The 22,161-nt window shown below is 32.7% G+C and overlaps 1 protein-coding gene across 3 annotated transcripts in view; it reads left to right on the forward strand.

Moving 5' to 3' along the window:
• The window catches only part of STXBP5 (syntaxin binding protein 5), a 167,975-nt gene that overhangs the window by 48,954 nt on the left and 96,860 nt on the right, over window positions 1-22,161 (forward strand). For all 3 annotated transcript variants that reach the window (XM_038526294.1, XM_038526295.1, XM_038526296.1), the window contains exons 6-8: window positions 1,217-1,280; window positions 4,912-4,995; window positions 13,865-13,988. In XM_038526294.1, the coding sequence (XP_038382222.1) occupies window positions 1,217-1,280; window positions 4,912-4,995; window positions 13,865-13,988 (272 nt within the window). The remainder of the gene's footprint in view (window positions 1-1,216; window positions 1,281-4,911; window positions 4,996-13,864; window positions 13,989-22,161) is intronic.

The raw sequence follows: 22,161 nt of genomic DNA on the forward strand, positions 1-22,161 counted from the left end.
TGTAACATTACAGAATTTGAAAGTTAATTGTCTTTAATTTTGATAAAATGATTGTTTTCATTTAACAGTAACAAGAACAGGGCTGGGCTGAGCTATAAGGCCCTAAGGATCTTTAGCACTAACTTTGCACTCTGTTTTAGAATCTTATCTTTACATCTCATCTCAATTTTTTCTTATATTATTTAGATGTAAAAATCAAAGGATATCATAAGATTCATTTTTGGTATTTCTTTTTTTTTAAAAAAATGGTTCTGTATTGTTGCATTGCACAGAATTTGACATAAAGATAAATTTGTAGCATCTCTCTTAAGTACCAGCAATAATGTATTATGGCTGGCTTTCCTTCCTGTGGCAGGGATGTATATCTCAGTTTCTTGGTACATGGTGTGCGTTTTTGCTGTTCTGAGTTGATCACAACATCCAGTGGTAGTGCAGATGTCTGTATAGTTTCACAAAGGTTTCTCATGAAGTGGACTGGCGGTGTCTCAACCCTTGGAATTTATGAATGAATAGTAAGGTGCTTATTCCTACTGTATAGGCATAAGTTCAGCTCCATTCTTAGCCGTATGACTTGTTTTTCTCTGACCAAGTACAGTGGCATTACTTCTGTTGACATTTTAAAAGAACATAATAGAATTTTTCCTATGTTTCATGTGAGCTATGGACCTGGATGAATGCCCCAATTGGAGGCAAGGGTTGAGTAAAGTAAGATAGCAATATTTTAGATGGTGCTTTATTTAAAAATATTAATTCTGAGAATTATAGTGTGAGAATAGGGGTGTTTTTGATGCTAAAATACAAAATTGAGGATTCTTGCCTATATCAAAAGTATACTTGTATCAATGTCACTGTATTTTTTTGATTCTTGTTTTTTTTTTTTTATTTAAATTCCAGTTAGTTAACATACAGTGTAATATTAGTTTCATGTGCACACCCAATATGGTATTTCAACACCTCAGTACACCCAGTGCTCATTACAAATGCACTCCTTAATCCTGATCACCTATTAACCCATCCACCCACCCATAGTTTTACTCTGAGTCCTATCTTATCCATATTAAGAACTATACATCTCTAATTAATCACTTACTGAATCTTTTCCTCTTTTATAAATGTATCTTTATTTTCCATTCATTGTCTTCATTGTGATGAATATATAGTTGAATTGAAATTTTTAATTGAGAGAAAAAAAACCCTGCTAACTTTTCTATTTTAGGTCATCTAAATCTCACCCAGGACCAGTTGTCCATATAAGTGATAACCCAATGGATGAAGGAAAGGTAGAATTTAAAAAATATATATATTTATTAAATGCATACATTTTGGTATTTTTATAAATATACGAACCGTTCCAGTACCACATACATGTACCTTGCAAAATTGAGATTTCTAATAAAGGTTGTACATCAGAAATGTTCACTGGTTTATACATTATGAAGAAAAAGTGAAAGGATTAGAATCATTTATAGTTTTAAAGAACAAAAAACCCTAAGACAAATAAAATTTAATAAGCACAATTAAAAGTTATTAATTTACTTTTGGCTTATTAAGATTTTCTGGTAATCCTGGCAAAAACTGTTTTGGTTTTGAATTATTTTTAACACTTTAGTTATACAATTTTTTGTAGCATTTATCACATAATGCCTTACATTAGAGTTGTCTGTATCTCATCTCCCTTAAACTTTTCTTCATAGATATTATCTTAGATTAATAATGTAGATATTTTTTAAAAATAATATTTCATTTTTTATATTCAAACTAGTTTCATAAATCAATATTTAGTTATTAGGTTTGTTAATACATTTAAAAATAATAAAATTTCCTTTTCCATGAATCTCTTTCCTAATTCAAATGTCTCTGAAGTAGTTCTATTTAATGATACTTTTCTACTTACTTAATTTTTTATACTAGCCTACATAAACATTAGAAAGTTTATTACTATCAGAAATCAGTGAAATGAGATTTCTAGATTTTGTGAAGGTTTTTTTCTTCCCTCAGTTGGTGGGAGTGGTCCAGCCTGTATGTTATGTTAACATTATTCTCTTATTTGCCACTAGGAAAACAAAAGGATAGCTATACTGTTTGAAGTTTGCTTGTAATCAGACAGATGTATGTTTTGAGAGAAACTTCACAGGAAGCAAGTTATAGTCACCTGTACCTCTATTTTCTTTGCTATAAAGTATTTGTTTAGAAGCCAAGACTTTGGGTGGAAGGCATGGCAAGAAGGTTGCATCTTCCCTCCCTTCTACCTGGATTCAGTCTCTAAGACATTTCAGTCCTTTCTTTGAAGTGTCTCTTTTCTATTCAATGTCATTATGACCACTAAAGTTTAAGGTATTCCAACCCATTCATGAGCCATTTCCACATCAGTCTTCCTAGAATGCTGTTTTACTACTATTGCTCTCCTGTGGGAAAGCTTTCAATGATTCTGCAGTAGCTGACAAATAAAAGTTTCCTTAAAACATGGCCTTAGGTTTCATTGTATTTCAGAACATCTTTACTTGAATGTTGTGCTGAAGCAAATAGTTTCCCAAAAGTGAGCTACTCTTTATTACCTCCATACCTCCTTTCTGTGAGTCCCTCTGTTTGGAATGCTTTCCCACTTTTCTCTCTCTGCTGAATTCCTACCCACATTTTGTGGCTCAGATTAAATGTTTATCTTTCATGACATCTTTGCTGACCATCCTGACTAAAAATGCTTTCTCTCACTTCCAAATTCATTAGCATTTTAGTTGTATGAGTTTTATAGTTTTTGTCACATATTGTCATGTATTAGAAATGTGTATATGTCTCACCTTCCCTGAACTTGAAAGACTCCTATAGCATAGAGATAATATTTATAAAGGTTTATGTTTCTCACAGCATCCAACGTATAAATAATAATGCCTCAATATAGACTTAATTTATTATGTAAATAAATTATATAAAACTGCTTATTTTCATCATAATTTTTTGAAACTTGTTATTCTCCTTAGTTCCCAGAATTAATCTCATTCAAACATTTTTGAAATACTAGAATAGATCAAATTGTCTAACCTTTGGTTTCTAATAGAAAAATCCACTTTATATCAGTGACTCTCCACTGTTTCCAAAAATCTTTGTGACAGTGTGTCGCTAAAGAAAGGTATAAGGTGACAGGGCAGGTTCCTCCAAAGCTAACCTTACAGTAGCTGCCACAACATTAAGCAAAGGTTTTAGCTAGGGAAGGTTAGGTATTAGTGTAAAATTGCTCATGATGCAAACAGTAAAAACTACCACTCACTGAATTCTGCTTTGTTTTGGGCACTGTGCTTTCTACCTCTTATGCACTATTTTATTTGATCATTTAACAATTTTTAAGTTATTTATCTGCTGTAATTTACAGATGATGAGACAGAGACTTGGTGTCATTATATGTTCCAGAGGTACAAAGCTAGATGTTGATGGAGCTGGGATTTTGAATATTGATTGCTCTGATTTCAACCTCAGAATTATTAATGTTGTAGAGTTATATTCATATTTGGTATACTTACTAATGCTTTTTATGAGAGAAAAAATAAAAGGAAACTTAGTCAACAGTATATAAATTAACATCTCTGAATTATAAAAGATTCTAATAAGAATAAACATTGAAAGAATTTCCCAAGTTTAAATGAGAGAGAGAGAGAGATTGAGAGTTCAGCTAAAGAAAAAGCCATTATTGTGTGCTGACACTTCATATTAAAAAATATACAGAGTACTGTTGGAGTACATGGAAATGAGATTGATTTACATTTGGTAGGTCAAGGAAGGCTACCCAGAGGAAGTGATAGCTAAGACAACATTGGAAGGATTAGTGGGATTGATCAGGTAAAGAGGATGACTTCAGATATGGCCCAGGTAGGAAGACAGCAAAGATAAGAGAAAGCATGAACTGAAAGATGTGCTGGAGTGTACTGGTAAGAGGCATGTGACAAGGGACAAGGCTGTAGAGGTAAGCAGAGGTCAGACCATGATAAATCTTCTAGGTCATGTTACTCAGTTTGTACTCTATCCTAACAGTTATAGTAAGGCATTAAAAAAATTTTTTTTGGCATTAAAAATTTTTTAAATAAAAGCATGAATTACATGATCATGCATTTTAGAATTGGTAAACACTAGCTATAGTCGGGAATGGATTTAAAAAGAGCAAGACTGGAGTCAGGGAGACCAGGGGACCAGAAGAGAAAACTTTGTGCCTTAAACTAGAAGAGAGGTATTGGGGGTGGGGGAAAGTAGAAAGATAATAGAGTGTAGTTTTAAAATTGATGATTTTACCTGACAAGGGAGACAGTAGAGTTAAGGATGACCCTCCCACCCCAAGGTTTTTGTCTGAGTGACTTAATGAGCACTAGGGAATACTGAGAGAGACATTGCAGTTAGGGAACACCAGAAAACGAGGGCAGGGAAAAAATAATGAATTCACTTTTAGACACATTTACATTGACATTCTTGTGGAGTAGATAAAGGGAGCTGTTGCCACTGGAATTATGGGTCTGAATCTTATGAGAGGAATCTAGTCTGGATTAGAACCTTCAGTAGATATATGAGTAAATGATATTGCCTGATAATGTGTTGAATTAGGAAAGTTTATAAACTCTAAAGCATACACAAATGTTAATTTTTATTAGTAATTTATTATGTCATATTAATGAAAATGTATACTCAGGACTTCAAAATGATACTACTTTCTTTCTCAATGATTAGTTATATATGTTAAGTCCCTAATCATCAAAGACATATAAACATGCAGTGCAGTATTCTCATTTGTCTTTCCTGTGATTGGCAATGCGATGTTTAATTATAACTTTATGCTTGAAGCATATGAATAATAGTTATCTTTATTGTCATCAAATAAATGTTTCACATAATTAATATCAATCCTAGGTCATGTGGCATTTTCTTTTCTTACAGCTTTTGATTGGCTTTGAATCTGGAACAGTAGTGTTATGGGACCTCAAATCAAAGAAAGCCGACTACAGATATACATATGATGAGGTAATAACATTGTTTTTGCTAATCAAACATTTTTATCATTTTTCTAATTCAGAGCAACTTCTCTAAGAAATTGGTGATTTTAGTTGAGGCAACTTTTGTAATTGCAATTAAAGACTTTTTTACTTTTATATAATAGATAATCACATAGCTCAAAAGATTAAAAAAGAATCTCTTTTCCACCTCTATCATTTGGCTATCCAGTCCCTTAACTGCTGGTACCAGTGTTCCCAGTTTCTCATTCTTCTAGAGGCATTCTGTCATTTACAAGCAAATTAATAAATGTATCCTAAATAAATAAATCCTATTTTTTATTATAGACATGATAGTACACCGTAGACAGTAATAGTTTTGCTTGCTTTAGGATCCAAATAAAGATTAATTGTGATTGATTGGTGTCTTCTAAGTCTCTTAAACTGTAGGCCTCTCCTCTTACTCTTTGCTTTCCCTTTCTTCATTCCTTCTTTTTTGGCCATGTATTTGTTAAAGGTAGAGTTTCTCAAAGACTAGATTTTTCTGGTTCCATCCCTCTTGTGTTTCACATCTTTTTTTTGTCCTTAGATTTTCTATAAACTGGTTTACTGAGGCTTGATCAAATTCGGATTCATTTTTCATTTTAAGCCAGACTTCTTAAATGATGCTGGTACCCTTATATCAGTTGGAGAGTTCATGTCTGTGAGGTTAGCAGCCAGTGCTGTCAAGGCCTAGATTTATCAATGCATATAGGTTGCAAAATGAAGATGTTCTGATTCTGTAATTCCGCTCAGACACTTGATAAAAAAAAGAAAACTTCTCACCTGCTTTTTGGTTAAATAGTATAGTTAATAAAGGAAAGAATAAATGATTCTTTCCTTTTATTTTAGTGTTTACTCTAAAGGAGTGTTCTGTAGTAATTCCAGTGGTGACCAATTTGTTCTTGCTTTTAGTTTCACTATGTACTTGAAAATTTAAACATTTGTGCTTCGGTACATTGAAGTTGTTGTCCTTATTGATTTTCAAATTCTCCTATTTTGGTCCATGAGCCTCCTCTTCTTGATTCCTGTGTTCTTTGGTGATAATAGTCTTGGATATCTTCCTTTCTGTTATTTTAAAAGTATAACTATTAATCTTGTATATTTTTGTTTCAAATTTAGAATAATTTTTTTTTTCTTAGGAATTGTGGCTTCTTCCAGTGTGAAATGGTATCTGGTAACTGTAATCTGGGGATTAGTAGGGTCATGATTTCTAATTCAATGATTAGAACTAGGAAGTGTATGTGGTTTTGCTTGCTTATAAGATAAAATATGTCATGTCTTTGTAATGATGCTTTCAGTTACTTAAAACAGCAGACTATATTGAGTAACTATAATAATACTTGGTATAGTTTATAAATATGTGCATGTGATCTTTGTAAGCATGGCTAAAAAAGAATGTCCCTTGTTTTCATAGCTGCATACTTTTTTTTCATACTTTCTGTTTTTAAGGTTTTTGGTTACTAAGCACTGTGTGATTCACTTATCAAGATCTTAAAAGTATTTAAGAAAAAGATCTTAAAAGTATAAAAAACAATATTTTAAATGAAAGGTCCTTTTAATTTCATTGGAAGTTTTGTCCTATAAGTCTATATTAAAATCAGAGCAGGTTTTAAAAATTCCCTTTTTTTGTTTTGCTTCTTATAAATTTAAATATTAACCTTGGCTTTAGCCATTATGGAGTCACAGGGAGTGGATTTATCCTCTTGCCTTAAGCAAATACACTGGAAAAATAAATAAAACAACATTTTTTAGAAATTAGCAGGTATTAAGAGCAAAAATTCCAACTGCTGGGGTGCTGTCCATTTCTGTTAGGAAGGACGTTGGGTTTCAGGTAGGTATTAAGGAGAATAATTACCGTGACTTCAAGTGCTTTGACGAAACCTCAGATGCGAGGCCTCTAGCCGAGGATCTGCAATTTCATATTGTTGGAGCCTTTGCTGTATCCCTGGGGGTTGCAGCTTTCTATAAATTTGCTGTGGCTGAACCAAGAAAGAAGGCATATGCAGATTTCTACAGAAATTATGATTCTATGAAAGATTTTGAGGAGGTAAAGAAGGCTGGTATCTTTCAGAGTGCAAAGTGAATTTGGAATATAAAGAATTTCTTTGGGTTGCGTTTCGTTGAAGCTTGTCACTGACTGTCCTGTGTTCCTGAGCTATGAAACACAAACACTGGGTTATGGAATAGTTTCTCTTAATAAACAACTAAAAAAAAAAAAAAAAGAAAAGAAAAAAGAACAGAGATTCCATAGAGGGGAGACAAACAAGGTAGCCATTTAGTTGCCTTAGCTTATGGCCTAGAGGTTTTCAAGGTCTCTACATAAAGGAGAAACCTAGGTGGAAGCTCAATAGTCTCTTTGGGTTGAGGAGACAGAATAGAGAAACTGGGTAAGCCAAGATATTTGTAGCCTATAAGGCACTATACCAAAGGACAGGGAACTACCTAGAGAGAGTGTTAAAAATATATAGGGAACCCCCCACCCTGAGTCTTCAGTAAATACTGATTAATGTGTGGGTGTGAGGCTTTGAAAAGATCCACTAGAAAGGAATAGGTAAAACAGTTGTCACAGCACACAAGGCCAAGAATAGCTCACATTTGCAATAGAGTGGAGAACACCTTGTAATGCACAGGACATCAGGAAGAGTACTCAGAAAGGTATTGCCTTAGTAGTGGGGCTTCCCTAACCCTACACTAAAGACTCACCTACCTGGATTAACAAAGCTTAAAAGCAAGCCTTGAGAAGTCTAAACTGTTTTCAGATAATACAACTATTCTAAAAGGTTCAAAAGTATTCTAAAGAATATAATAATAACCCACCATAAATTTCATAATAATTAGCATCCAGATAAAAATTTGAGGCATAGAAAGCAGCCAGAAAGTATGATGCAAAATAAAAAGAAAATCCAGTGAATAGAATCAAACTCAGAAATGACACATGATACAATTAGTAAACAAGTATATTAAAATAAATGTTACTAAATAGGTTCCATATGCTCCAGAAGGTAAATGAAAGCATAAACATGCTGAGAAAGGACAAGGAAGAATTGAAAAACCCAAGTGGAATCTCTAGAGATGAAGTAAAATGAGATAAAAAATACTCTCCTCAAATCAAAAGGTTTGATCTTGCAGAAGGAAAGATTGATGAACTTGAAGGCATAGCAGTGAAACTACTCAATATGAAAGATGGGCAGAAAAGGACAGAAAGAGTGAACTGTGGTTCAGCTTCAGGCAGACTAATGTTTGTGTAATAATCCCAGAAGAGGGAACATGGAAAGTATATTTGAAGAAATAATGACCTAAAGTTTTCCAAATTTGTTGAAAAATATAAACCCTATAAACTAATAGGGTGTATAGAGATCACAGAAGTTCTGTGTACTCAAAGCTGAAGGAAAATGAAGGAAAGCTATATAAAAGTACATATTTCAGTTACTTAAAATTAGAACTAGTGATACAGAAAATCTTAAAAGGCAAGCGGGGGGGGGGGGGTGAAGGGAACACATTAAATACTGAGTAACAAATATAAAAATAACAGCAAATGATTTCTTTACAAACAGTGCAAGCCAGAACACACTAGAACAATACCTTTATGGTACTGAAGGAAAAAAATTGTCAACTTAGCATTTTATGTTCAAAAAATTATCTTTGAAAACAAAACAAAAATGCTTTTACACACATTAAAAACTCAAAGAATTCCTCACTTGCAGACCTTCGCAGCAAGCCACATTAAAAAGGTTTTCATGCAGTAGGCAAGTGATATAATTGGAAATATGATCTACTCAAAGGAATAAAGGACACCAGAAATGGTAGATATGTAGATAGGTATAAAAGCTTTTTAATTTTTTAAATTCTCTTTAAAAGATAATCACAGGAATTAGAAGTGATAAAAATGCATTGTAAGATTTCTGACATGTAGGATTAAAATCAGACAATAGTAGCACAAAGGTCAGGAGACAGAATCTTTTTGTAAGGTTATTATACTGTACCTGAAGTGTTAGAATATTACTTGAAGGTGGACTATGATAAAGATTTATGCGATAAATCCTAAAGGAAATACAGTTACCCAAATAGGTAAGCCAAAGAGGAATATAAAATGAAATTTTAAAAATACTCAATCCATGGGCAGCCCTGGTGGCTCAGCGGTTTAGTGCCACTTTCGGCCCAGGGCGTGATCTTTGAGATGCGGAAACAAGTCCCACGTCGGGCTTCCTGCACGGAGCCTGCTTCTCCCTCTGCCTGTGTCTCGGCCTCTCTCTCTCTCTGTGTGTCTCTCATGAATAAATAATTAAAATCTTAAAAAATTCAATCCAAGGTAGGCAGAAGAGGAAAAGGGGAACAAAGAACAGATGGGGGAGATAGAAAAAAAAATAGCAGGGCAACAGATTTAGATCAGCTATGTCAGTGATCATATTAAATGCAGTCATTTAAATACCCCAAATAAATGGCAGAGATCTTCAAATTAGATCACAAAACAAGATCAGACTCTACGCTATTAGAAACCCACTTTAAATATAAAAACCCAGAAGTGTTAGCAAAAAGTAAAAGCACCAAATTAGAAGAGTGCTAAAATGGCTGTATTGATATCTGAGCACTCTCTTCAACATCAGGGTGCCATTCAAGGACATGTGGAACATTCACCAAAATGGACCTTAGTTTGTGCCATAAAATAAGTCATTATAATTTTAGAAAAATTGAAATTATTAAAAATATGTTCCTTTAATATAATAGAATTTTAAATTGATAAGATGATAAATTACATAGATAATTGATAGATGAAAAATCTACAAATTGAAAGTGAAACAATATAATTTTAAATGACCCATGAGTCAAAGAAGAAACAGAAAATGAAAACGTATTTTAAACTTAAAAAAAGTGGTAATATGATATGGAGGTCTATGAAATGCTACTGAAGTATTCAGTGTGGCATTAAGTGTTTGTGTTAGAAAATGAGAAGTCTCAAATCAATGGCCTCAGCTTCCACCATGAACAAGAAGAGCAAATTAAAACCAGAGTAAGCGGTAGAATGGAAATAACAAATTAATGAAATAGATATCATAAAAACAATAGTGAAAATTGGTAAACACACAGTCACAGGGATAGCAAAAAGGAGAAAAGGCATAAATTACCATAACAGGCCCGAAAAAGGAGCTATTACTTCAATTTTTAGAGAAATGCAAAAAGACTGGTAAAGAAATACGTGCAATTTCATACTAGTAATTCAACAATTTAAATAAAGTGGGCAAATGCCTTACAAGACACCAAATTCCTTAAAAGTACCAAATCTCATTCGAGGAGAAATAGTTAACCTGAGTAGCTTTATATTTATTAAAGAAATTAAATTTTTAATGAAAATGTTTCCCATGAAGAAACTCCAGGCTCAGAGGGCTTTTTATTAAATAGTACTCACAGTACCCAAACTCATTCCAGAAATGGAGGAGGGCACACTTCCCAGTTCATCTTGCAAGGGCAGCATTATCTTCATATCAAAGCCTGACAAAGAAATTATAAAAAAGCTACAGACTAGTGAACAGATATGCAATAGAGAGGCAAAGTCATAAAATTTATTCTTAATAAATAATAACATAAAATGACTAAATCTTATGTTTAATAGTGCTGTGGATATAAGATCTAACTTCTAACTTCACCTGTTCTTAAGCAAACTAAGTGAAAATTTCTGGCTATATTTCTGTGAGTTCATTCATGCTCTTTTATGCTCTTGGTTCATATAAAAATGCTTTATATTTGATTCTTAATGCAGATTGCCAAGTGTGTAATTTTAGAAATTGAAGAAATTATTAATTCTCACTAGTTAGGGTTAAAACTTTAAGAGCTTCACAAAATCCCACCCCTACAACAGCCCTTCCCCCAACATTTACTTTCTACCAAGGATGTATTACTCCAGTCAAATTCATTTTTATTAAACTGGGGCAAATAGTGTTATAATATCAATTCTGAACATTTCCAATATAATAAAAGTTCTTGGTGCATTTTTAATTGTTGATTTGGTTTCTTGAGGATGATTTACATGGGTGGGAGTAATGGAAACAGAAATTCATCTTTACCCTTAACCTTTAGTTGCTTTGTGTAGCCATAGTTAGTACTTTTTGAATTGACAAACTCCCCTGGTTTTATGTCTAAATAATAGATTTTCAGTGTACTTGAATAGTATCCCTAATTTTCTACAGAAATTTTCTGCATAGGGTATTTCAATCTATATAAACTTACATTTCTGCAATGAACATTTCATTCCTTTTAGGCTATAAATAGTATTAAGATATTAGTACTCTTTTTTATAAGTAATATGTTGGCAGAAATAAAATATAGCATTATTGATGTTTTAAGACAGTAATTTAGTACTTATCAAAGCTATTTTAATGGTTACTCTTTGTCATATCTAGAGTTGATCAGTGACTTTTTTATTCTGGTTTCATGTTGTTTTTTTCTAGTAAACTGAGAAACCACAGATAGAAATATAGGTAATAAAAAAGTTCGTACATTGCTAGCTCTTGTGAGTACATTTATCTCAAAACTGTCAGTCTTTTAAAAAAGAATATTGAAATAATATGTTTAACTCACAGCATTGGACTCCTTAACAGCTTTTAAAAAATTATGTTTTATCCTATAGATACTCACTGAAGCATTTATTCCTTTAAGGTCTTTCTTTTCAATGTTTAGAGAGGTGCTTTTAATTTTTACAACAGCTTATTTTCTGTTAATTTTCTCTCTTCCTCTCCCCTCCCTCCCCTCCCTTCCCCTCTTCTCCCCTCTTCTTCCCTCTCCTCTCCCCTCCTCTTTCCTCTCTCCCCAAGGATGAAACAGTACTTAGAAAAATGGATAATTTGTTCACATTTTCAAAATTTCTAAGAGAGTTCCATTTGGATTCTTTTTTTTAATGGAAATGGCAGTGTTTTCAGTTTATGCCTGTTAATACTTTTAAGTTATAAATCACTGAATATCCAATATATAATAATTTTGTCAACTATTTTACAAAAATGTATTATTCTATACTTATCTTAATTATACAGTATTACTGTTGTCTCCTTCCTACAATGGAAATATTAAAATGTTCATAAGTTAAAATACTAGGGCCAAGGCTGTACAATTTAATGTATTATTCAAATATACAAGAAATAATCCAGTGCTCTATGCATTTACTTTGTTATTTGATAACATGAGAATAATCAAACTAGAGTGTTTTCGATATTTCCTTTCCATGTATATGCAAGCATTATAAATTAAAATCGAAGTGTGTATTATAAAATTTTTTTCTTTTATCATTCAGTAACATTTTTCTAAAGTTTTAGGAATAGTAATTATACTAGCAATCAATATTGCTTTTGGATATAATATTAAGATCTTATTTTCTAGGGAAAGAGAAATAATTTTTGGTATAAGTCTGCTAAAAGAATGTTTATCAGTTTATGTATAATGTAGGAGTAGCTGGACTAAGATTTATATGCAGCCTTTACTATGAAGTGATTCTAATGATACTGATCAGTTTGCAGAATGAGTAAATAGGGAATTTATTTAATTTCCCCAGTAGTTTGAGTTAGTGTGATTGTAAAATTTGATAGGTAAATAGCTAGCTAGCCTGTTATCTTTCCAGAAAATTACTCTTTAAGATGCTCTTGATAAAAATAGCACAGAGCATCTTATATACTACTTTTGCCAGAGCCTAATAATGAGATGTCACAGTTTTAAAAAAGAAAGAAAATTGCAGAAATAAATCATGTATACTGCATGCAAAAGTTTATATTTGGTTATTCTTTTGTGGAGTATTTTCTGGTATTTGTTTCTCTCTGTTATCCAAAATAATTATGAACCCATTGCTCCTTATAATTAGTTAGCATTTATTTTTAGAATAATTAACAACTTAATACTATCTTAAAAGTAAATGGTACTTTTTAAACAAAAATATATGATTTTCTTTAGCAAAGTAGAAATATTCTCTATAAATATACATTTATATATGATATATTTATATGCATAAGATTAGAATGTTTTTATTTATAAATGACACTTAAGACATACTGAAGCTCTCTCTTGTATTTCCTTTATCACTTAAAAAAATATTTAAAAGCTTTGTAAAGCTCTTTAGCTCTACTCCTAGTATACAGAAATAATTTCATCTGTTAAGGCTAATAAAGGGATTATTTTAAGTTTGAGTTTGTGGAATATCGTATGTGTATCTTGGAATAAACTTATTACTGTTACAAGATTTTATTTAGGCGCTGCCTGAATGGCTCAGTTAAGCATCCGACTTTTGATTTCTGCTCAGGTCATGATCTCAGGGTCATTAGGTCGAGCTCTGAGTTGGGTTCCATGCTTAACACAAAGTCTGCTGGAGATTCTCTCTCCCACTGCCCTTCCCTTGTGCATGTGGGCAGTCTCTTTCTCTCTCTTTCTGTGTTTCTCTCTCTTTCTAAATTAAATGAATAAACCTTAAAAAAGGATTTTACTTAGAAATTTGTTAGAGATACTTTGAACTTGAAACATTGTATTAAATATTGGCATTTAGAGACTCAGCTAATTGGCTTTATCCACCTTCATTTATATTTTAAAATATCCATATTGTTTTAAATAATATAAGCGTATGAGGAACCCAAATAAATGGACATTGAACAAGATGATAGGAAATGTTGACTTGTACGAAAGTGGAATTCAGTTACATGGTTTTATACTGTACTTAGCTGTTCTGCCTTCCAGTAGGGCAACTTTTAAAGTCAGTTGACCATTAGGAACTAGAAGTGTATCAACTTGAGTTGAAAAGAAATAATTTAAAGAGCAGAAATAATACTGATTGTGTATAACTTGGTATTTAGATTTTGTTTCTAAAGATGGAATTCTTCACTCTTTTATAGGCTATTCACTCGGTTGCTTGGCATCATGAGGGAAAACAATTTATTTGCAGTCATTCAGATGGCACCTTGACTATATGGAATGTGAGGTCCCCAGCTAAGCCTATGCAGACAATCACTCCGCATGGTAAGAACATATTCCTTTTGAACACTACATAAGTTGTCATGCACAGTAAACTCTTGAGTTTGCATTTGGATTTATTTTTGAGGATAAGAATGAATTTTCTTTCATTTTGAGGAAATTATAAATATTTACATGTATAGAAATAAAATGTAACAACCAGGTAATAAAATCTCAACTATATTTACAATTGAAATTTCAAATTTGAACCTTGAGAAAATGGAATATTATATTCTGAATATTGTTTGTCTAGTAGTCCAGAAAGTAAATAATTTTGTGAATAATACAGAACTTGCTGTAAGCCCTTTTCATCCTAAAGTTATCAATTGCAAGTTGCTAATACACACGCACGCGCGCGCACATGCACACACACATATAACAGTGTGCGGAAACACTTTAAACTCTACAGAAGGAAAAAAAAACAACTCTACAGAAGGTAATTTTATGCATTAAAGTATTATCTCAAAGGTCTCTAAGGATCACTCTAAGTTTAATGATTTTCCAGTAAGACTCACAGAACTCACCAAAATGGTAAAGAGCAAAAATAAGCAAAGGGAAAACATACATGCAATAAAAGTGTAAACTAACCCAGCCTCAAGCTACCAATAGTCCTCTCCCAGTAGAGTGACACAGGACATGCTTACTTCCTCTAGCAATGAGTTATTACCAGATGTGTGAGATGTTGTCTACCTTGGAAGCTCATTTGAACCCAGGAGCCCAGAGTTTTTAATTGGAATCAGTCCATGGGTACTGTCTTCTTTAGCACATACCAAAATTTCAGATTCCCAGAAGGAAAGCAGGGATTGTTCATAAATTGTTTTGTTCATACAAACAGCTTAGGCATAGTGTGCCACCCTTATCAGTCTGGAAATGGTGGAAACTATCTCAAAAGCCAGTTACCAGATGCCAACCAAGAGCTAACATTGCAAGCCAACCTTTCTAAGGATAGCAGTTTCAAGTTTGCTGTGTTTTCTGCACAAAATCTATCTATAAAACCCATAAGATTTTATTAAAGTGTTTATGAACTGATTATGAAGACCTTCCTTGAGTTTTGGATGAATCTTAGGAATTTGCATTTCTTATTAATCTGCATTCTCACTCTAAGAGATTCTTAACCAGTGAATTTAGGGAGATTAATGGAACTGTTCTTTACATTTTAGTCTATTGAAGAATATCCTTGTGGTATTGCTAATATTTCATTGTTTGCTTTAAAATTATCAGTGCCTACTTTAAAGAAAATATTGATCCATTCTGAATTATTACAACATAGAAACTAAGGAAAGATAAATCTTTAACTTTAGTATCTGTGGCATAGTGGGTTTTAAACTTTAGTATCTGTGGCATAGTGGGTTTTTAACTTTAGTATCTGTGGCATAGTGGGTTTTTAGAGTTATTTGTTTTCTAGGAAAAATAGTAATTCATAAAGCTACACATTGTGGTATGGGAGCAGTGATCTAGAAAAGCCCTTATTTTAAATTTGCTATGGGTCTATGCATGCATCCAGAGGATAAGGATAAGGATTAAGGTTCCAGTTTTTCTTAATATATTTTCATTCTTTATTCTGTTAGTGCCTTGTTCCCTAATTTTGTTGATATTCCTGAGAATTCCCATAAATTTTAGGATTTCCTAAGACCTCTAGAATTTAGGAATCCTGAAAACCAAAAAAGTAGATGATTAGTTTTAAAAACTTTCCAGGGTGCCTGGGTGGCTTAGCAGTTGAGTGTCTGACTTCAGCCCAGCGTGATCCTGGAGTCCCAGGATCGAGTCCCACATCAGGCTCTCTGCATGGAGCCTGCTTCTCCCTCTGTCTATGTCTCTGCGTATCTCTCTGTCTCTCATGAATAAATAAATAAAATCTTAAAAAAAAAAAAAAAGCAAAAAACAAACTTTCACTTCAAATCCAGAAGAAAATGAACCTAGTATCAAAGGCAGTAAGAATAAATAACATTGGTTTTAGAGTTTTATCTAAATTTTATCTTTTTTTTAATGAGTATCCTTTTTTTTCTTTTGAATCATTTGAGAATAAGCTGTTGACATACTGCCCAGTCACCCCAAAATATTCCGGTATCTATTTCTTACAAACAGGAACATTTTCCTATATCACCCAGTTTTGCCTTTTATCAAAAAGGTGTATATACAGATTACATTTAGTTGTCATGTTTTGTAAGTCTCTTTCGAACTTAAACAGTTGTAGAGCTTTTTCTTGATTTTCATAACTGTCAAATTTTGAATATCTAGGTCAATTATTTTATAGAATATGTCTATGTTGGCTTTTGTCTGATTTTTTTTATGCTTAGATTCAGGTTTGTAATATCTTAGAATGATTAATACATTCTTTTTGCTGCCTCTCAAGTGGAACTTCTTCTCTATGATTTGTCCAAATTGATGATATCTTATACTTTGATCCCTTCATTAAAGTTCTGTTAGATCTATTACGATGTTCTTTTTTGTTTGAAATTAATTACTTTTTGATTTGTATTTGTAATCAGATAAGTATTTTTATTTGAAGGAAGTACTCTGAGATTGTCAACACACTGTTCCTCCTCAAACTTTTATCCTCTGACTTTAGCACCTGTTGTTGTTTTTAGCCAGATTAATTTTACTGTGGTAATTGATAAATGGTAACTTTTCTATTTAATCTTGACCCCTTTTTGTATCAAAAAGTTAGATCTTAGAGAGCAGACTTTCAGAAGTGGAGTAAATATGTTTCTGCGGAGTTTATAGTGTATTAGCAAAGACGGTCACTAGCTAAAATGATTTTTAAACAAAGAAGACAAAGAATATTTGATTTAATATGCTTTTTTTCAAAATTGGAATCGAAACAAAAAGTAAGTAAGTTTTTTCTGTGGCAGGTGTTAAGTAGGATGGCATTTATTGCATATTTTGGTGGTCTAAAATTATAGATTATCAGATGTACTCTTTAGTTATAAAATATGAATTATTTTTGAGACTAATAATGTTTACTGCTTATTTTTAGTGGTATGTAACCTACCAGAATTAAATGTATGTTGATAGCTGATTTCAGTGACAAAACTAAGTGCATTTTTACACATTGAAGTACAAAAATGTGTTTTTCATGCCATGACAAGATGATGTATTTTCCATACTTGTGGTATATAATTTTGGTATACTAAATGTCTGCTTTAATGGATTGAAATTTGGGGTTATTTTTTCATTACTATCTTCTGTTCTCTCTCACTTTTATTTTCTAGCAGTTATGGTAAATTACTTTAGATATACTAAAAATTGTTTCCATTTTGGATTTTTTGTTATTTAAACCCATTTAATGGTTGTTTGAGTATCTTCTGAAAAAAAAAAAATTTGTAAACGTTACCTTGATAGCCAGGAACTGATTGTACTTTAAGACTCCTCGGTACTTTATTACAGGATGTTTAGTGTTAAGAATAGTTTAAGATGTCCTTGAATAATCTGTTCAGAAAACATGTTATATCAGCCTAACATACGGTTTTAAAGCCAAAAGACTTGTGGTAAAGCCCTGATTCCATAATCCGAGTCTGTGACCTTTGGGGAAGTCACTTAACATTTCTGAACCTCAGCATTCACATCTATAAATAGAGATAATTAAACTTAGTCTTCTCGTGCGGTTGTTGTGGGAATTATTTTTATTCAACAAATATTGGATCTAACATGTAACAGGCATTGTTCTACATCTTGGATCAAATAAGCAAAATATAAGTGAAAGTACCCCAAAATTGTGATGTGCTATACATATGTGATCATAATAAACATGAATCTGGGTGTATTATTTATTTGGTAGGATAGGACTGAAAGATTGTTAGTGTTCCCCAAATAATATTTCACATACCAATTTTTCTTATTTTAATGAGTTTTTCAGTGAAAGACCATGTTAAGGCAAAAGATTTGGAAATGCTGAATTAAAGGTGAACATTTTCTTCATTGTAAGACTTCTTAACTTTTAATGTGTACTATGAATTTATTTTGTGTCGCTTTTCACAAACTTACTGCTTTAGTGTCTTTTATTTGGAGAACATCTTGTGGTTCCCCAGTGCTCTATGAAATACACTTTTGAGGAATGATGGCCTTGAACTATAATTGAATCATAAGAGAGTTCTCCAGATTTTTTAGCTATGTTGAGTTTACCCTTGGATGACATCTTGCATTGCTAAAGTTGTTTGATAGCAAACTCTCATTCTGAGGGGCAGAGCATTTATCTAGATAGTGATGATAAAGTAGCCAGCATAAGAAAATAATTTGAATTCATTTAAGATAATTGTTTGATATAATATTGGATTTTATAATGCATATAAAGATGGTTGATAGCTGTATTTTTTCAGAAAGGTTTCATTTGTGTGTCTGAAATACTTTACAGGTGATTTTTTTTTTTTTACTAACTACAACACTGATAGCTCTCTTTAATCTAGTTTTTATGAATATCAGAGAACATTTCCCTGGCACTGTAACAACCTGGAATGTAAATAGCTTTGCTATGTGTAGAAATACTTTGTGGAGACAATTACTATTCTCTGGGATTCTAGTTTCACCATCAATAAAATGGTAGAATTGAACAAGGTGATTTTTAAGATCTAAAGTTTTGTGAATGTTTGCACATATTGGAAATTAAGTAGGATTTGTTCCATCTATTGACTGCAAAGTCGTTTCATCTTGGTGGGCTATAAATGTTGTATTTCTGTGTGGTAAGCCTATGGGTGAATTCTGCTTCTCTCTCTTGACCTGTTTCTCTTCTCTGACAAATTTTCATAATTTAGGAGGGAAGAACTTGATAGTCCTGGCATGGCTCATATATTTACCCTGAAGCAGTCATCATGGTTCAGTGATATACTGGCTCAGGGCACCACAGGATCTTCCCTGTAACCCTGGGTATGTGTGTGTCAGTGTGAGATTTTTCTAATTGTCGTCTTCACCAACATCAGATGATTCTCAAAGGAAATGGAGGTGACAGATCATCAAAATCAATAGGTGCCCATTAAAGGAAAGGACAGTTTAAAACTTAGTTGGAGCTTATTCATCATATGATTAATCTGCTTATTAAGGAATAAACAAGATTGAAGAGCTTTAATTCCATTAAGTGTCTCACTGAAAAAGAAATTTTACAGAAGTAAAAGTCAACATAATAATTTAAAAATGTGACATAAAAATACTATTAATCCATTTTTAAGATTCACCTGAAGCATAAAAAATCCAATACATAATAAAACCATACTGCAGTTCTTTATATAGTTTGTTACAAAGTTTTCCTCAGTTTTTGAATTTGAAAGGGTTTACCAGACTCTACAGAACAGACTCAAATAAAGCTTTTATTTAAAGGCAAAGGATGTCCTCCAGCAGGAGAAACATAATGTAGGTAAGCATTTTGAGAGACATATCCTATATGCAAGCTCCCACAGACACTTATATGTATACAAGGATTGTGCTGAATCTCCAGCTTCAGCTACCAAGATCTAGCTTCTGAGGATCTCAGTTTCCCCTTTCAGTAATCAAGCCAGTCTTGTCACACCAATTAGGCCAGCTACCCAGCATCAATAAAACTGTTACACAGGGAATCACCAGGGGGAGATTTGGGAGTTTGAGACCTTGAACATATCATAAATCCCATTGCCTTTGGCCAAGAGTTTAAAACCAGGTATCTAGGTATCTCTAGTCCAGCTATAAATCAACTCTGTCGTCACAATTATTACATAAAGAACACCCTCCTCATTTCAGATTAGTATTTTAACAATGTCATTCTCCAGTTTGAATCATTTTATTTTCAACATCATTATTCAGTAGAAAAATAAGGCAAACTACATGTGTAATTGTAAATTTAATTATATGAATAGCAGTTTAAAAAGGTAAAGTTAGTTTTAGTAATAAATATTTAACTCAAAATATGCAAAATATCATTTAAACATCTAATCAACTTACAGACTTGAGATATTTCACTTTCTTTTTTTGTACTCTTTGAAGTCTGTGTACTTTATACTTATGCTGCATCTTGGACCAGCTACATTTATAGTGCTCTATAGCCATGTGTGAGTGCTGGCTACCATACTGGATAGGCAGCTCTCGACTGAAAACATAATTGCTGTGTAACAGCCTTATCAGTTAGAAAAGTGTTCTACATTCTAAATATCAAAGTTAAAAACAAAGGAAATACTTGTTTTCGTCAGTGATCCTCAGTCATTTTTAGTGCATCTTCACTCATTCAGTAGACACTTATTGAACAACCCCTATGTACACAAGATTAAATACTGGAAGTATATTCCCCTTGAAGAACTTAAAGGTCCAGTGGATGAAAATGATCTATTAACAGATTACTAAAATACATACTATAAGTGCTGATAAAGGCATAAGTTATATGGAAACAGAATTGGTGGGTATGTTTTGGGGTGAAGGACGTAGGAAGATTTCACAAAATCAGGTTATATGAGCTTGGTCTTAAAGGATGAGTGGGGTGTGATAAGCTGGGAAAGAGCAGAGCGAGGTTATTTTAGTCAGAAGGTACAATGACATAATCAAAAGTAGAGTATTCTTGGAAAACTGCTAATAGTTTAGTATGGCTAGAATTTAAAATACCTTTGGGCAAGATGCAGGAAACGAAGGCAGAACTGTATACGGGGGCAAGAATATATATCATAGTATGCTAAAGTGTGTGGACTTTGTGATGAAGACCTAAATGATTTTACAATGAGAAAAACAATTTTTATTTTGGAAATACTGCTTTGATGGTAGTGCATCAAGTGAGCTGAGGCAGAAGAGGGAGACTAATTAAGAAACTTTTGTAAACAATAAATGAATTGTTCACAGTAAATTATTGTGAACAATATGTTTTGTAAACAATAAATGTAAACAATCATAACAGGACTGAGGCTAATTATTTTGTGGCTGGATGGTTTATAGGAATGGGAAGCAGGGCATAGTAAAGATAAAAAATCAGGTGTGACTTGCAGGTTTGTATGATTTATTAAGTTGTTTTATAAGTAACCAGCTCTTTTCAACAACTTACCAATGTAGTTCACAGGTATTTAAACAAGCACAAATTGAATAAGGACAGGATTTTGCTGCCCAGGTAACATAGCAAGTAAGAAGTAAAATGACATCTAGTGGTGAAATCAGGTGATCCTCTGAACATCCTTTAATTTACATATGCTTTATAATATCTTAGCTAGTGCCTTATTACTTGATTTGACTTAGAAAATGGTTAGTATAGGATTACAGATAAATAAATTTGCCTTTCTGGAATGTAAGCAATAATCAGTGACATAATTTTAAAAATCTGAATTGAAATAAATCAGATTATGCTTATCACAAGGACTCATTAATTTCTAAGCAAGATTCATGAAAAAGATCACTATAAAAACTGCAGCGTTTCTGATTTACAGAGTTAATAAAACTCTCTTGGCATCCTTGTAGGGGGCAGGAAGAAAGTTTACTTACAAAGAAATAAAAATCAGACTGGCTTTAAACTTTATTATAAGTTTAAATGCTAGACATAGGAGAGGGAACATAGAGGACTAAGCAAGATAAAAGCTAAGAGTTTTGTACTTAGTCAGGTTTTATGCACGATACACAAGCTCAAACTTGTAAAGATTTAGTAGATATACCACCCAATGCCCTTCTTTAAAAATTGTTCTAGCCACTGAAAGATTGGTGGTGAATATTGGAAGAAGTGAAATTGGGTTATAACTGAATAGTTGTTTATATCATGAAGCAAATACACAAAAAATAACTTTTGAAAATAAATATATAAAATGTATGTCTGTAATCTCAAGTTCTATCAGTCTGACCCTTCCATTAGAGCATTGGATAATAGATGGAGAATAAAGGCCTGATGCCGGCTTTCAGAGCAAATATCTAAATTCTTCTGAAAGCTCACATATTTCTGAATAGATTGAAATAGTGGTTGAAATTCTGTGTTCTTTGTAGGGTTATGAGGGACTACGTTTCAGATTTTTTTCCTACTTTGTTTTTTTCCTCAATTTCATCTCCCCTGTCAACAAACCAGTGTTCTCTGCCAGCAGTCCTTTCCAGTCCCTTGATCTGCTGGTCTCATACTATCATTATACACTTTGATTTTTGTAAATTAGGATTCTAGAGGTTCGAGTTTCATTGTACTGTCATTTCATACAGAGGGGAAGAGATGATCCCCTGGGATCTTTCTTTTTTTTATTATTTATTTATTCATGAAAGATACAGATAG

Source organism: Canis lupus, chromosome 1, assembly GCF_011100685.1.
Source record: "Canis lupus familiaris isolate Mischka breed German Shepherd chromosome 1, alternate assembly UU_Cfam_GSD_1.0, whole genome shotgun sequence".
Taxonomy (NCBI): domain Eukaryota; kingdom Metazoa; phylum Chordata; class Mammalia; order Carnivora; family Canidae; genus Canis; species Canis lupus.